The sequence below is a fragment of the Salvia splendens genome, chromosome 16 (assembly GCF_004379255.2).
Source record: "Salvia splendens isolate huo1 chromosome 16, SspV2, whole genome shotgun sequence".
NCBI lineage: Eukaryota > Viridiplantae > Streptophyta > Magnoliopsida > Lamiales > Lamiaceae > Salvia > Salvia splendens.
The window spans coordinates 21,304,472-21,322,614 of record NC_056047.1 but is presented as its reverse complement, the minus strand read 5'-3'; the positions used below and the strand labels follow the sequence as shown (position 1 = coordinate 21,322,614).

The 18,143-nt window shown below is 36.7% G+C and overlaps 1 protein-coding gene across 1 annotated transcript; it reads right to left on the bottom strand.

Moving 5' to 3' along the window:
• Nucleotides 1-1,988: 1,988 nt before the first annotated feature.
• LOC121770738 (ethylene-responsive transcription factor RAP2-13-like) lies at nt 1,989-3,012 on the bottom strand. The gene has a single exon (XM_042167504.1). The coding sequence runs from the start codon at nt 2,727-2,729 to the stop codon at nt 2,073-2,075; it is 657 nt and encodes a 218-aa protein (XP_042023438.1). The 5' UTR covers nt 2,730-3,012; the 3' UTR covers nt 1,989-2,072.
• Nucleotides 3,013-18,143: the final 15,131 nt, after the last annotated feature.

The window sequence follows — 18,143 nt, the reverse complement described above, 5'->3', positions numbered from 1 at the left end:
GATAATTCGATAGAAATTCGCACGAAATTATTGGGTTTAGGTCAAGCCTTATTGGGTTCGTGTCCTTAACGGGTTGACCCATTACGAACCCGATAATTTCGGGTTAGATGCAGGTTGGATACGGATAACCCATTAAGATGATATTATTATTTTAAAAAATATATTTTACTTTAATTTTTTTTAATTCTTATAAATTTAGGTTTAAATGGTATAAAATGGATTTTAATTGTGTAAATTATGTTGAAAAATAAGGTTTAATCGTGTAATATCAGGTTTTAATCATGTGATATCAGGTTCGGGTCGTTATCATGTCGGGTCAACCCATATTATGTCGTGTCATTAACGAGTTCGTGTCAGGTGCGAGTCGTGTTCGCATTTGAAGGTAGCAGGTCGGGTTCGTGTTCGGATTTACAGTTCCCTTAATAGTTCGGGTCCGGGTTAGGCCTTATTGGGTTGGGTTTGCCAGCCCTACCTCACTTGCCATGTTATACACATTAACATTTCAAATATTCCATGTCTCGTGTCAAAATCGAAGATACTTTTCTTGTGTCATTTTCTCTTTTTGCATATTACAACATAAAAATATGAATCATTTAATGTGTTATTTGGAATAACAAATATATTTTTCCTTTCATTATACAATCAGTAGTAGAGTTTAACACGAGAAAATTAAAACGTAATATATATAGTTCCGATATGGCTTACTCTTCATATTTTATAGATAATTTATGTGAATTCAAATAGATAACTAGTGGATAATAAACTAAAATTAAATTGATAGAGATATGCAAAAATACCCAAATTTTCTAATTATTAAACGTGATAAGATTAAACAAAACATAACAAGAAAAGGGAAAGATAAATATATTTCAAAACGATTATTGGACATCACCAATAATTCCAAATTGTAACTCATTTTCTTGATTAGGTCATAGATAGATTTACAATTTACATAAAAACATATCTTAAAATAGTCGAATATTTAAGATTGCGTAGTAGACTCCAAATTATTAAGATGGTGGCTCTTCATAAACTAGTCAAACCATTTCTGCCTAACCTAAATTCGAACATACATAAAAAAAAACAGTCATTTTCGATGGAAAAATTATTTTCTTGTAGTTAATGACTCGCTAACTGCCCTTTGGCACTCATAAACAGCCTACTGCAATTAAATTATCCTCATAATTCACAGCCCCCCTCTTCTTATTACATACGAAAATGTAAATACAAAATTTAAAAAGACTCCTATCCCCATTTAAATTCAAGAATAAAGGTCAATTTTGGTCCAAAATATATGGCCAAAATACGAATTTTGTCCAAACTATTCACTTTTTGAAAATCAGGTCCATAACAAATGAAAATTTCGACGAAGTAAATTTTTTTTTGACGGTTTCGTAAAAAAACCAATTGTCAACGCTAATTGCACAGTGGCATGACGTTAGTTTTTTGACGGAATCGTAAAAAAAGGACTACTTCGTCGAAATTTTCATTTGTTATGGACCTGTTTTTCAAAAAGTGAATAGTTTGGACAAAATTCGTATTTTGGTCACGTGTTGAGGACCAAAATTGACATTTATACGTGCAAGTGTTTGGTTGCAAACCCATACCACATTGGAGAACGGAGGAAAGTTAGAACAGTATGAGTGTTGGCCAATCACAACTAATTTGAGGTATTTTGGAAGTAATTCAAAAAAAAATCCGTGCGGACTTAATCCGAAGCGGATAATATCAAACTAATATACAGTCGACGGACATAACAGAAAGTACGAGCCGTGACATGAAAATATTACTATAATTTTAAACATCAATAAACTAAACTGAAGCAAAGGTAATAGCTAGAATTTTACAAAGGAAGTTTCCTTAAGTATTAGAAAAGAGGTGGTACAAGCAACAAAATCAAAAAATTGTCATACATGGAAAAATATTCACCTGCATACCAAAATTGAGATCATCTTACATTTGAACTATTACACAAAATAAGATTCATGAACAAAATCAGCACATGCCAAAAACTTCATTGCAGAATGCCACAAATATACTTCAAAAAAAAAACAACTAATTTTCCTCAAACCTTAGAGAGAAGCCCAATCTATCTCAATTGAGGGGTATTTCTCAAGAAGCAAATTGTCACATTCACCAAAAGAAGGCTCTGAGAAGAAGCCCAAGAAAGCAGCCTCCGATTCCGGTGGCGAGGCCTCCAATTTCACACTCACCCGGAGGCAGGAGGCATCGGTCTCTGTCAAAAAATCACAGCTATGCTCTGTTTTCCCCTGTTTCCGAGACTCTGCCAAGCCATCACAGATGGCTTGGAGCTTTGCATCAACTGACGAATGCAAAGGTTTGAATTCGTGGTGATTTAGGTGAGGAAAATTCAGCCTCGCGAATTCCCCTCGGAGCTTGAAGGCCGCCCTGTCGTAGGCCAGGGCGGCCTCATGGGCCGTGTCGAAGGTCCCGAGCCAGAGGCGTGTCCGGTTTTTGGGGAGCCGGATTTCGGCGACCCATTTGCCCCAGTGCCTCTGCCTCACTCCCCGGTAGAGCTTCCCGGGCTTCGGGGGCTGCTTCATCGGGGCGGGCTTCGGCCCGAGAAAGCCCGAAAATTGGCTCTGATTTTGGGGAGAAGGAGAAATTTTCATAAAAGGTTGGAGTGCTTGCATAAGCTCTTCTCTGCAGGAATCGGAGCAAAAAACTTGACTGTTTCCGGAGTTGTATGCATCTATAGCAGCCGCCATGGATTTGTATCAAGAGAAGTGATGATTTCAGATTGGTTTTTGAAGAAAACAGAATTTGAAGTTCTCAGTGAGGCAATTGATCAAATAGTTTTTGAGCATACCCGTTTTGTAACGAATAAATTACTCATATAACGTGTGATCTCTGTTCTAAATCACCCCGATTAAAGGAAAAAATAGTCTGAAATCGGAATATGATGAAGCCCAGAAAAATACGATCAGATTCTTGAATGATGGGGCGAGATGAGAATGATTTTTTTTTTGTTTCAACGCTTAAAGGATTAAGCCTCGGTGATTTTTTATTTTCCTACTTCTAGTGCAATGGTGTGCTTTTATAGACAACGTTTTCATTTTTAATTATATATATATATATATATACGCACTCGAATAATTCTAGTCTCAGGTTCTCATTGCCCCATGAGAGATTAACACGTGGACTGCGGGTGGGGCCATGTGTATGTGGGTGTGATGATAGGGGTACACAAACCATCAACATATAGCTCAAATAGCCCCACACATAGGCCGAAGTTCGTATACTATAAGACATTATTTCGATATCGGGATCTGATCAAATACTAAACATTTTAATGTGTTACATTTTTAATATAGTGTCTTGATTTAGAATTGACATTTTTAATATAGCGTGTTGATTTAGTTAGCAAGTAGCACATTAAGATGGTTAGCATACTAACGCACTCTTAGGACACCACTTGTTATTCCTAATCTGAATGCAAATTCCGTCTAGGATCATATTTGGAATGTTACAATTAATCGCTTATGATTAGACGTATGAAATAACACTTCGTCCGTCTTTTCAAAATAGAAATTTTTTAAGCGACACAGGTTTATAAAGTAAAAGAGAAATAGAATGAATAAGTAATTAAAGTATTATTGATAGAGAAAGAACCTCACTTCATTCATTAGAGAGAGAAAATTCTAAAATAGAAAATTTCTATATCTAAAAGTTGGCCAAAATAGAATAGTTTTCATTTTTAATTATATATATATATACACACTCGAATAATTCTAGTCTCAGGTTCTCATTGCCCCATGAGAGATTAACACGTGGACTGGGGGTGGGGCCATGTGTATGTGGGTGTGATGATAGGGGTACACAAACCATCAACATATAACTCAAATAGCCCCACACATAGGCTGAAGTTCGTATACTATATGACATTATTTCGATATCGGGATCTGATCAAATACTAAACATTTTAATGTGTTACAATTTTAATATAGTGTCTTGATTTAGAATTGACATTTTTAATATAACGTGTTGATTTAGTTAGCAAGTAGCACATTAAGATGGTTAGCATACTAACGCACTCTTAGGACACCACTTGTTATTCCTAATCTGAATGCAAATTCCGTCTAGGATCATATTTGGAATGTTACAATTAATCGCTTATGATTAGACGTATGAAATAACACTTCGTCCGTCTTTTCAAAATAGAAATTTTTTAAGCGACACAGGTTTATAAAGTAAAAGAGAAATAGAATGAATAAGTAATTAAAATATTATTGATAGAGAAAGAACCTCACATTATTCATTAGAGAGAGAAAATTTAGGTATAGAAAATTTCTATATCTAAAAGTTGGCCAAAATAGAATAGTTTTCATTTTTAATTTTATATATATATATATATATATATATATATATATATATATATATATATACTCGAATAATTCTAGTTTCAGGTTCTCATTGCCCCATGAGAGATTAACACGTGGACTGCGGGTGGGGCCATGTGTATGTGGGTGTGATGATAGGGGTACACAAACCATCAACATATAGCTCAAATAGCCCCACACATAGGTTGAAGTTCGTATACTATATGACATTATTTTGATATCGGGATCTGATCAAATACTAAACATTTTAATGTGTTACATTTTTAATATAGTGTCTTGATTTAGAATTGACATTTTTAATATAACGTGTTGATTTAGTTAGCAAGTAGCACATTAAGATGGTTAGCATACTAACGCACTCTTAGGACACCACTTGTTATTCCTAATCTGAATGCAAATTCCGTCTAGGATCATATTTGGAATGTTACAATTAATCGCTTATGATGAGACGTATGAAATAACACTTCGTCCGTCTTTTACAAATAGAAATTTTTTAAACGACACAGGTTTATAAAGTAAAAGAGAAATAGAATGAATAAGTAATTAAAGTATTATTGATAGAGAAAGAACCTCACTTCATTCATTAGAGAGAGAAAATTCTAAAATAAAAAATTTCTATATCTAAAAGTTGGCCAAAATAGAATAGTTTTCATTTTTAATTATATATATATATATATACACACACTCGAATAATTCTAGTCTTAGGTTCTCATTGCTCCATGAGAGAGTAACACGTGGACTGCGGGTGGGGCCATGTGTATGTGGGTGTGATGATAGGGGTACACAAACCATCAACATATAGCTCAAATAGCCCCACACATAGGCTGAAGTTCGTATACTATATGACATTATTTCGATATCGGGATCTGATCAAATACTAAACATTTTAATGTGTTACATTTTTAATATAGTGTCTTGATTTAGAATTGACATTTTTAATATAGCGTGTTGATTTAGTTAGCAAGTAGCACATTAAGATGGTTAGCATACTAACGCACTCTTAGGCCACCACTTGTTATTCCTAATCTGAATGCAAATTCCGTCTAGGATCATATTTGGAATGTTACAATTAATCGCTTATGATGAGACGTATGAAATACACATTTTCATCTATAAATACCCCTCTTTCACACTAAAAAATTCACCCCACACTACACAATTCTCATCTACACTCTCTAATTTTCATTCTCATTCTCATTCTCATCTTCATTCTCTCATATACATTCTCAATCTTTCTTCCACTCCTACAACATAACAATGTCCTGCCAAGGCGATGACCCCCCGCCATCCCACGGTTGGAACCCGAATGGTTCGGTTCACAACCTTTTCCTAGTCCGGAAATGGAATATTCGGCCCCTCCTCAAGCCCAAAGTTTGGGCGTTCCGGGTGGCTACCGGCCATACCCAATCGACGACCAAGGTGCCCCCGAAGGGCGATACGGGTGGACACCGGAGCCTAGGCCGACCGCCCCCTCCCAAACTCCGACTCCTCCTATTCGCGGTGTCCGCACACCGTACACTCCGGCGGAGATGGATAAATTGTTCACGGCGTACTTGGAAATCTCTGAAGATTCGGTGGTTGGCAAGAACCAATCCGGCGATCACTTTTGGTGGCGCATCACTCGCTAGTACAATGAAAACCGGCCGCCGGGAACAATCGAGTGCAACGAGAGTATGGTGTGCAATGCCATCTACCGAGCCAACGATGAAATTGGCAAGTTCAATGGCTATTTCCTCCAGGAAGAGCGGAATGCGGGGAGCGGCCGGAGCGAGGTCGACATCATCACTGCCGCGTTGAGCACATACCAATCCATGAACTACAAGTCGTTCAAGTACCTTAACGTTTGGCAGGAGAAGCGGACGCACCCGAAGTATATGGGAGGCGTAACATCCTCCTCTAGCGGCTCCTCCAAATGGTCAAGGTCGGTATCCCTATTCGACGCCGGCTCCGAAGAAGTGGCTAGCCAACTCGCCGGAGCTAACTTGGATAGCCCCGACGCCGGCCCGAGCGGTTCCCAACGCCGACCGCAAGGAAGGAAGAAGGCGGCTGCAACCGCCGATGCTCCATTTCCTGCTCCCGTTCCCGTTCCATATGCGCCACCTCCACCCCCCACCAACTCGTTGTGGCAGCTTTTGGCCCAACTCAATATGGCCGATAGGTCCACTTTGACCCCTTCGCAACTTCGATCGCACGAGGCCATGATATTGGGCCTCCAAAGACAATTGGGGGTAGTGCCGCCGGATGAGTAGTCGTCCACGAGGGTATTTTTAGCTTTTAATTATGTAATTTTTAATATTTATGAGTTTAATTACGTAATTTTAATTTTTAGGTATTTTTAGTATTTTAATTATATAATTTTTAATTTTTAGGATTTTAATTATGTCTTTTTTATTTTATTTGTAATTTGTAATATTTATTGCGGTTTTTTAATGAATTTTAATTTTATGGAAATGTTTTTGTTTAATTGAATTTTAAATTGAATTGTGTTCGTCCTTGCGGAAGAGCACAGCTGTAGGTGTTGTGCTCTTGCCAGAGAGCAGGCAGAAAAAGTGGGGTCGGGCCCATAACCGTTGCTCGCTGGCAAGAGCACAATTGTGGGTGCTCTTATACATCTTGAAAATACAAACGTTCATAAATTTAACATAAATTAGGGTATTGTGACGGCCACTTGATCTGTTCAATTAGAGTCCACATCAGCCAATTAGAGTCTACATAACACTTGATCATTTTCTTATCAATTTATAAAAATTAATCGTATTTCTACTTATCGAAAAACTCTTATCATTTTTTTCATTTCTATTAGTCTCAGTTTTTTTTATTTTTTTCTATTAATCTAATTTCTCATTTCTATTCTTATCATAAATAATCACGTTATGATAAAATATTTTTGGAATGAAAAAGAAAAATAAATGAAAAATAAAGTATTGGTAGTACTAACGTGGTCGTGGAAACAGAGAATATAATTTCCTTAATTATCTTTCTTATCAATACCAACTCCAAAAAAATAAAAATTGTTGGACTTTATTAACTAGTGATCTAAGCTGCTAAAACAGAGGATAGATTCATTGTTTCTTGGTTATGTAACAACAAACGAGGTGGGCCACGAAACGTGATCATATGTTCAATCTATGCAAAAAATATTATTTTAATATTTATTTTGGTGATATCCTAAGTGCATGTGTAGATGATTTTTATAGTGTTAACCCCTTTCTTTTCTCTATGTTTATTGCAAACTAGAAGAGGAGTTTTGAAAATGAATGGTGTATTAGTATATAGCAAAAGTACATCTTACTAATATAATACTTATTATAGTGTTAGCCCTATTACTCCGGTCTCCCTTTGTCCCATAAATTTTATTACGCTTTGACTGAGCACGAATTTTAAGAAATATAATGAAAGTGAGTTGAAAAAGTTAATGAAATATGGATCCTACTTTTATAGTATACTAGTTTTATAAGTGAAAATGAGTTAGTGAAATTAATATGGTATCCACTTCTAAAAATGGTAAAAAGTGAAATATGACAAATTTTGTGGGACGAACAAAAATGGAAAAATGTGACAAACTTTCTGGGACGGAGGGAGTACCTTTTTCAAAAAAAATGTTTATGTATCCGAACTAATTTAAAGTTTCTTTTAAAAATGATCAAAAATTTTATTTACTTTTTAAAAATATTATGCCCTCCTCAAGAATATAAAAATTTTACATTGGTTATTGTATATTCTTGGCCAAATTAAGGCTGATCATCAGAAAATTACTAGTTTATAAATCATTATAAAGAAATTACAAAAAGATATTTCAACATCGATAATTTTGATTGTGAAATGATTCAAATTAGCTTCATTTCTTCGAAAAATTAAATCATTATAAAGAAATTACAAAAAGATATTAAATTTGTATATTTGAGAACAAAATTTAATAAGGTAGAACAAGAATCGGTGAAAATTTCGTTATCTTATAAGTTTAATATTTCAAGGTCGAAATAGTAAGGCTAGTGAATTACGTAAAATTAAATTAAATTACTTATTAACTGGGCATCAATGTTTATGTCTGTGCAGGGATTGAACTAAAAATTTATATAAGCCGGGGGCTAAAATTCTAAAAAATGATATACTAATAATACTTCGTAAATCTTACATTTCCTACTTATTTCACCAAGTTTAGTCAAATAATAACACAAACATTTGAAATCAAAATATTAAATTATGAAATTTTAACTCTCCTATGATGTTTTCTCCTTGTACAAATGTCTGTCTTTTGGTTATATTTAAAACAATGTTATTTCATTAAAATAAGAGAAGAAAAAATATTGATTTTAGTCAAAATGCATCTTTTTAAATAACATCCTAAGTCGATGGGGCATTTTGTACACGATAAGACAAGTGAAAAAAATTTAAAAAAAATCATGATTTTAATATTCTAATTTTAAACAATAGTTAGAAGTGAAAAAATTTTAAAAAATATATTACATATTTTAATTTTAGACCTACTAGATTGACTAAAATTTAATTAAATTTTATAATTTAAATTACTATTAATTACTTTTTATATTAATAGAGAAATACAGTAAAATGAAAGATATTTAAAGTACATTATTAGGATAAACTAAGCAATTTCCTAAAATATAAATGCGAAAACAAGTAAAAAAAGCATAATATTGAATCAAATGACAAGATCACAAAATTTATATGGATATTTTTTTCCAAAACCGATTAACACACTAGAGAAGAAGAAAACTATAAAGTAAATCATTCCCTTCTCTCTCCCCTCTCTCCTCTTCTAGTCTATCTGTAAAAAAAACGTAAAATCACATTTGGCCTTTGGGTTCTTCACGTCGGCACAGGCAGAGAGCGCCGGAGCTGCCATGGTCAGTATTGGATCCGGCACCGGCTAAGCCCCCCGCTGGAGCGGCGGCTTGGCCCATGCCTAGGTCCGTCCCTGTGTCTGTGCGTTTTCTACAATCTGATACTAAATGGTTGAGGTACAACTTATAATAAATAATCAATAAGCGCTGAAGATATATAAAAAATACAGGAGCATGTGCTAATATATTTAAATAAGTTTAATCAACTTAAATAAATTTCTTATACTAAAGCTGCCATGTGACAAGAACAAGCGTTGTCCCTTCAACTCACATGCATTTTGTTATTTTTCATGCATAAAATTATTATTTTTACTCAAATATATGTACTACTCCATATTTTTTCAATTCTATATACCATCCTCTCAAACCCCTCATCTTAAATTTGGTGATTTAGTCGTGCATTTAATATCAAAAGAGACCTATTTTGCCTAATTCGCAGTAATGAAATGTGGCAATAAGTATTTCTCTCTCTCATATTGAAAATGACTTATTTTCCTTTTTAATTTGTCTCAATCAAGATGACATATTACTAAAATGAATACATCTTTTATCTCTATTTTATTTCATCTCTTACTTTACTCTCTCCACTTAATACACAAAATAAAGTTGCATGAAATCGCGTGCCGCCCAAGGAAGGGGTCATCTTCCTTAAAACAGAGGAGTACTACTATATGTTATCAAGAAGTCTTGGTCTAATAGATTTGTAGCTCAAAATTAAAGTTCACAAAATAGGCCTATTGCCAAAGTAAACTCAGGTGTTAATGGGTGGTTGGTGAAACATATCAACTTATAAATACAGTTTAATGGCCTATTAGTCTACGAGATTAAATAATTTTAATCTAAAAAGAACCCCCAATTCAAATTTTCATATCAGTGAGTGGGAAAATTCAAGTAGATGACATGAATACCCTCGTCCAAATTTAATACATTTGGCCAAACCTGAGTGCTGAGAACATGTGATTGAGTATAATTAGATCATTAATCAGAGTGATGGAACAAATTATCTGTCCAAATACAGTTTACTTTACTTAGTTAATAATAATACTCCCTCATTCCAAAAAAAAAATACTATGATAGGATAAACCTCCTATCGGGCTGATCGACGTCAGTAGATCGACGATCGATAAATGTCTGTCTCGGGCAAGTGCCCGTCGAACAAGACGGTTTTCTCACTTTGGAGAAGAGAATGAACGATAATATTGATATTTTCGATTGATTTCGCAAATGATTACAATAACTCCTATTTATAATGCTAATAACTGACTTAATGAACAAGAAAACAAAGATATGGAAAACATACGCAAATCTCTAATTTAACTAACTAAATAATGCTCGTATCATACTCATGATGAACTATACGTTTTAATGTGTAAATTTGTTTGTATTGGCAGATAAAAATAAATCAATAAAACAAATGATTGAAGTATTAGGTAAAAAAATACCCCTACTCCCCAATTAATCGATACTCTTAAATTTTATTATTTTTAATAATGGACTCCACATTTCACTACTCATTTTTTTTATAAATTTTTTTATAAACACGAATCGTGCTCAAGCCATGACAAGATGGCGAGCCAAGAGCTCAAAAGTACAACTGAAACAAAGTCACCACAAATATAGAAAAACAGAGATCATGTGCTAAAACAAACACCCCACGATCCTCACAAAACAAGCACAACCAAAATAAAAACAAGGAAATTGGTCAAGAGTGTACCACCAACTAGCTACACAAGATACCAAGCAACGAGATTAGCAAGAAAACGCCTCCAAAACCACTAGGACTGAAGCAAAAAATGGGGAAAGAGTGAAGACGCACCAAAACCACCTCCGAAAAGTCATTGAGTTATGTATTTCCTTGGGTTCTTTGGTTTAGGGGTGGGTCGGTATGGTATACCGTACCGACCGTGTCATACCGCATACCGTACCGGAAAGTACGGTATGACAAAATTCAATACCGATACCGTACCGAATTTTCGGTATACCGGAATTCCGATATACCGGAAATTCTGTCACGACCGCCCATACTAGGGGTGTTACAAACGAGGCGATCGTGACCCAGGGTCAAACATTTAAGTATAGCATTTAAGGATAACAGTTCATAAGAAATGCTCAATTAGCTTAAAAGAATAGTATTTTAGTTCAAAAATATATATATAGCAGCGGAAATAAGGTTTCAAAGAGAGTCAAGGATGACGCCTATGTATGAAGACACAACGCATCCAAATTCCCTATGCCGACTCAACATCCACCGCAACATCCCGCTCAACCTGCACATAGGGAAAACACATGCAGGGCTGAGTACTTGTTGTACTCAATGGGCTCATGCCGAAAACATTTTCATAAAAACAGTTATGTCATCCATACCAGTGATCTCGAGTTTAATGTAGTTAAGAAATATCACGAGAACACAAAAATATTTCAAAGTCTGGCCAGACAATCAATCTCCCCACTTTCTCATCAATCATTCAATCACATTCTCTTTCCATAGTGCGACGAAAGTGTGGCCACACTATTCGCCCACGAGACCGGCCGACTAGCAAGGACGGCTCACGATCCCACCTGTGTACACTAGCCTGATAGGGTTTGCGGCCCTACTCAGACCCGAATTCGTTTAACATAGCCCTATAGCCTAATGGAGCGCACTCACAAACTAGGCATCGGGCACAATCTCATCATCAAAACAAACATGGCATGACATAACACTTTAAACCACCCTTATTACACCATAATCATACTTTTGAAAGTTGTAAAAGAGTTTAGTAAAAGAAAGCCCACCTCGTTCTCTTAGCAATTCACACCCCAACTTAGCAACTCTCGATCCTCGAGTTCACGAGTACACCACCCTTGTCAATGACAACACAAGTCAGCCTCACACAACATCATCTTACTATGCATGTCCTATCGCTTCTCTCTCGTCGTTTTCCTCAATTTCCCAAACCCAGCATACGTCACATAGGTGTAAGACACGCGTAACACATTTCAACTGATCACAAGTGATTTCAACATTTAAACACGTTTCTTGGACATACATGCATCATATAACACTTTTAAATCTTGAAACTAGGTGTCATTTTAATAAGGCAGAAAACTGGCAGAATTGCGCGACCGTTTTGTAAATATTACTATAAAATCACACAACCTCAAAAGATGCTAAATTTTGGTCACAATACAGAGGACACATTCAAGTTCATCCATGAAAATTTTCATATCGAAATCACGCCATTTAGTCAGTCATTTCACATATTGAACTCTCTGGTCAGAACATATAATTTCTGACAGTATTGCGCAGTAAACTTCAAAAATTCACCAAACATTCATCCTTCCTCATGTGACGCTAAACTTTTGGTCACAACACATTAGACACATTCAAGTTCACCCAGTTAAAATTTCACACTGAAATCATATCATTTGGTCAGTCAAAACATTTATGCAACTCTCTGATCGGAACATAAAATTCTAGCAGCACTGCGCAGTTCATTTGAAAAATTCACCGTAAATTCATACGATGTCCAATAAGGCTGAAATTTTCACAAGACTCAGAAGACACTTCAAATTTTCATCTAGTTTAAGAATCACATCGATCGGAGGTCATTTGGTCGGTCAAACAGATTTCGAAACATTCTGGCCGAGAACACACGTTACTGGCAGAATTGCGCAGTCAACTTCAAACATTTTTCAAAAATTCATTTTTAGACAAAAAGGGCTGAAATTTATACGAGACACAGAAAACAACTTGAAGTTTACTCAGTAAAAATTTCATAGAAAAATTCGTTCGTTTGATGGGTCAAATACAGATCATAAATCACTGGTCGTGCATCACAGATTTCTGGTTCAAGTTCGAAAATAAGGTTTTTAAAACTTCCACAACAAAACACCGATTTTTCATGCTCGATAACACATAATCATGCTTACACGTTCCTCATACACATATTTGCACATAAACTCATATTATTCACCAAATATTTCAATCCAACACACATGATTTCAATCAACAGTGCAAAAATCAAACAAGTTCTTACGAAACACACTTTCCCTCCCGTTAAACTTGCGATCTATCAAACCTACACCCTCTACATGCATGTAGGACTCAAGAACATGGTCAAAACGGGTAGGATGATAGAAAGTGAACAATATACCTTCTTGAATCAAAAAACGAACGGTAGAAACAAACGTTGACACGATTCGTCCCTCTCCCTTCACCGCTGCCGCCGCTGCCACGAATCCGCCATCGCGGATCCGCCACCATCGGCTCCTCCCTCTCTCTTCTCTCTCTCGGGTTCTCGATTCGTTCGTAGAAGTAAAAGAAATGAAAGAGGAGGGAGGTCATATTTATAGAAAAATTTCATAAAAGTCAAAAATTCACGTCTTTTCGTTTTGATGTGACGAGTAATTAATGCGGCGTTGAAAAACGTGCCTGATGCGACGTGGTGTTGCCCTTATGTGACTTTGGCAAACTCATCACGAAGTCCATGGCTATATGCTCCCACTTCCATTCGGGAATTTCGAGTGGTTGCAACTTCCCATATGGCCGCTGGTGTAAGGCATTCACTTGTTGGCACGCTAGACATCATTCCACATGTGACGCTACGTCTCCTTTCATCCCATTCCACCAAAAATGTTTCTTCAAATCTCGATACATCTTCGTACTTCCGGGGTGAGCAGTATAAGGCGTGTCGTGCGCTTCACTTAAAATCTCATCTTTTAGCGCCTCATCGCTCGGTACACCCAATCGTCCATCGTACGTCAAAACATTATCCGCCTCCGCACGATAATGATCGAGCTTCTCGGCTCTCACCTTCACACGTAATTCTTCCAACTTCTCATCACGTCGTTGGGCTTCTATGAGCTTGGTTATCAAGTCTGGCTCGATCACTAGCGTCGTTATTCTTTCTCCTACTGTCTCGGGCACTTTTACTATTTCCAATCTCATTCTATCGAATTCGCGAATCAACGCTTCCTCTTGCGTTAGGAAATAAGCTATTTGCGGTTGGTTCTTCCTACTCAAAGCATCGGCTACTGCGTTCGCCTTGCCCGGATGATAGTGAATACCACAGTCATAGTCTTTCACGACTTCTAACCAACGTCATTGTCGCATGTTTAGCTCCTTCTGCTCGAGTACTTGAGACTCTTATGATCCGTATAAATCTCACATCACACTCCATAGAGATGGTGTCTCCAAATTTTCAGTGTGTGCACTACTGCTGCTAGTTCCAAATCATGAGTCGGAAAATTCAGCTCATTCGGTCTCAACTGTCGGGAAGCATATGCTATCACCTTCCCATCTTGCAGTAACACGCATCCAAGTCCTACTTTTGATGTATCAGTAGAGACGGCGAAGTCCTTGTTGGCTGCCGACACCGTTAGAACAAGTGTTGTGGTCAACTTTTATTTCAATCGTTGGAAACTCGCCTCGCATTCCGGCGTCCAAACCTCTTTGATTCCTTTCTTCAACAATTGTGTCATTGGTCTCGCGATTTTAGAGAATCCCTCGATGAAGCATCGGTAGTATCCCGCCAATCCCAAGAAACTGCGGATTTCACTCGGCGTTTTCTGCGATTTCAAATTTTGCACAGTTTAAACCTTTGCGGGGTCTACTTGAATCTCATTTGCCGTCACGATATGACCAAGAAAGTTCACTCGAGTCAACTAAAATTCATATTTACTAAACTTGGCATAAAGCTTCTCCCTTCGTAACGTTTCCAACACAGTTTGCAGATGCCCTCCATGTTCCTCCTCGTTCTTCGAGTATACTAAAACATCGTCGAAGAAGACTAACACGAACTTGTCAAGATACTCGTGGAAAACTCGGTTCATCAAGTCCATGAAGACGACCGGGGCGTTGGTCAGCCTAAATGGCATCACTACGAATTCATAATGGCCATAACGAGTGCGAAAAGCAGTCTTAAGTACATCCTCTCGTCGGACCTTTAGTTGATGATATCCCGACCTCAAGTCCATATTTTTTTTTTAAAAATGCCCGCTCCTCGAAGTTGGTCAAACAAATCATCAATCCTCGGCAGTGGGTACTTATTCTTCAGGTCATCTAGTCGAGCTCACGGTAATCGATGCACATTCTCACCGTTTCATCCTTTTTTCTTTACGAACAACACCGGCGCTCCCCACGGTGTCACACTAGGTCGGATAAAACCCAAGTCTAACAATTCTTACTACTGAATCTTCAACTCTGCCAACTCTTTAGGGGCCATTCGGTATGGCGCCTTCGATACTGGCGCAGGCCCTGGTTCCAAATCAATAGTGAACTCTAATTGTCTGTCAGTTGGCGGTCCAGACAAAGCTTCTGTAAAACACATCGAGAAAAACTAGTACTACTGCCACTTCTTCCACTCTCAATTCCTTCCTTTCCTCTCCGTTCAAGTACACAAGATACGCCGGACGCCCTTTCCTTATCATCATGGTTGCTTGCAATGCGGAGATTATAGAGGTTTGTCGATTAAAAGAAATCCCTTACAAAAAATAGTCGGCTCGTCGCCAGGGGTTTGAAAAGAAATTTGCCTCTAGCTGGTGCATCACTTTTACGCATGTCTGAGTATAGAAACTTATTCCCCCGTGTGCATTCGAAAAGCTCAACCCCTCCCTTTTCTCCAAGTCTAGTATCAAGAACTCGAAAATTGATCATGCAGTCTTACTTGGATATGAACTGAATTCAAAATTGTAGCAACACTGCTGAAGGTGCCTTAATCAGAAAGGTTGTAGAATTAATCAAGAAAACAAGAACAACACTTCTAGTTCGACTCTTTTAGATCTCATCACCAACTTGCAGAAATTGGTTTGAAAAAATAAGGCAGGGTCTAAGTTTCATTGATCTTGATCATGTTCATTCTGGAAATTAAGGTTTCAAATAAACTCATAAAGGTTGAGACTTTACTTCTGATGAGAGCTCGAAAGAATATGAGATAGGCCTTGAAAACAGGATGAAACTGAATCAGGTCTCAAATTACATAGTAGGCTGCCAAATAAGATATTTCAATTGTCAAATCAAATTTGCAAAATCAATGAATGATGGTTCACACATGTCATGACACGAGATGATCAATCGTGGGAGGATTTAGAAGCATAGACAAATGTCATGAGGTAGCACTGATCATGGTTCGACGACATCATGTTATTGAATAATGATGTCACATCAATGGATTCACAGGGTTGCAACCAACGTGAAGTGAACTTTTTTTTTAGGAAGATAGGCTAGATCAACCACGTTAAGGAAAAAGAGACACAATAGCCTTAACTTGGTGTTGCAGAAAGAAAATCATTGAGCATGAACCAATATGTGTAGTGAAATGAGCTAAAAAAATTTCACTTCTGCAAGGAAGAACTTGCCGCATGCATAGTTACGAAATAAAAAGGTGTACAAAAGTTCCAAGAAGAATATTCCATCCTTTGAAGAAACATGTTTGGGAATGGGATCGTACTGAAAGTCATAACTACAAACAACTTTAGAAATGAAGCTCAAAGGCGGAAGTTCATAAAGTCAAAATATTGTCCTTACAAAAGATGAATCAAATAAGACTACTAATCAAGATGTCCAAAGTTACAAAGACAAGCACAAATTTTCAAGAACTGAAAAATGAGTCATGACTTGACATAGGAAAAAGAAATAATGAGCATTACTTGCAAGGTTTGAGTCAAACAAAGTCTTAAATTGAACAGGGCTCCCCGTTAATCGAAAGAACGTAGAAAGAATTTCTTAGGATCCAAGTAAGTATTGCTGATTAAAATCATTCATTATAGCCACGAGGGTCACACTCTCTCGTTCATCTTTCTGAGGCCGAACATGGTAACATCGTTCTACGAAATTGCGGATTCCAAGTTGAGATTCATCGTGTCGTTACAACTAATAACAGTAGTCGAAAGCCATATCTTCATATATTCCTTGCACGTGATAATCGTCATTTTCTTAAAACGTTGTAGTTATACTCGCGTTCTCAACATGCTATAACAGTCGTTTTTGCCGCATCGCTACTTTTGACCGAAGATCGGATTTATCTATTAGATCGCAGGTATGATCTCTACATCCGTTGTAGGATCATTTCGCATCTCTTCTTGCCTTGAACATTTTCTCGTTTGGAACATCTCTTCAATTTGCACTTCTTCTTTTCTTAAACTCTTTATCATATGCTACGTCCTTTCGCATTCTCCTTGTTCTCGTCATTCAGGGAAAAACGATTCTGAATTTGTAATCATTCGATAAAGTTCGAGTTCACACCACATATTTCCATTTGTCCTATCACTCGGAAAAGTGATATTGCAGTTGTCAACAACTAAATTCGATATCATTTAATCTAATATACTTCTTAGGCACTCTATGTTCGCATACAAAGTTCATAGCGTCATTCCAAGAAATAGAAAAATTTCATGGTCCACTGGTCTCCATCCTCTATCTCGATACTCTAGTCTCATATCTCGATAATTTGGAAATTTCGCCCCACTTTTCATTCTCGTTCGTTTTCATTGCTCGGGAAAGCAATAGGTGAGTTTTCAAATTAGAACTACGGTCCGCGTGGTCAACTAGGTTTACATCTTCGGCACTCTAAGTTCACGACACATTTCATCATCTCGTAGATAGCAAAATATCACAACAAGTACTATAACACACGACATTTTCACATCTCAAAGCAAAACACTTTCACACTTCTCATTATCATTTAAAACTTTTGAAATAAAATTTTCTTCAGACTCTCACACTTTCATCAAAATTTTCACATCTCACTTTCAACTTTAGAGTAAAAGTTTTGACTCAAAACTCAAAACATACTTGAACATCCACTTTCATCACTCGTATAAAACACTCCATAGAATAACGCTTCATACTTCGCACCTCATAACATATATAACATCACACTTCCATAGCTAAATTTTCCAATCGAAAAGGATTTTTTTTATTTTTTTTTTCAAATTTTTT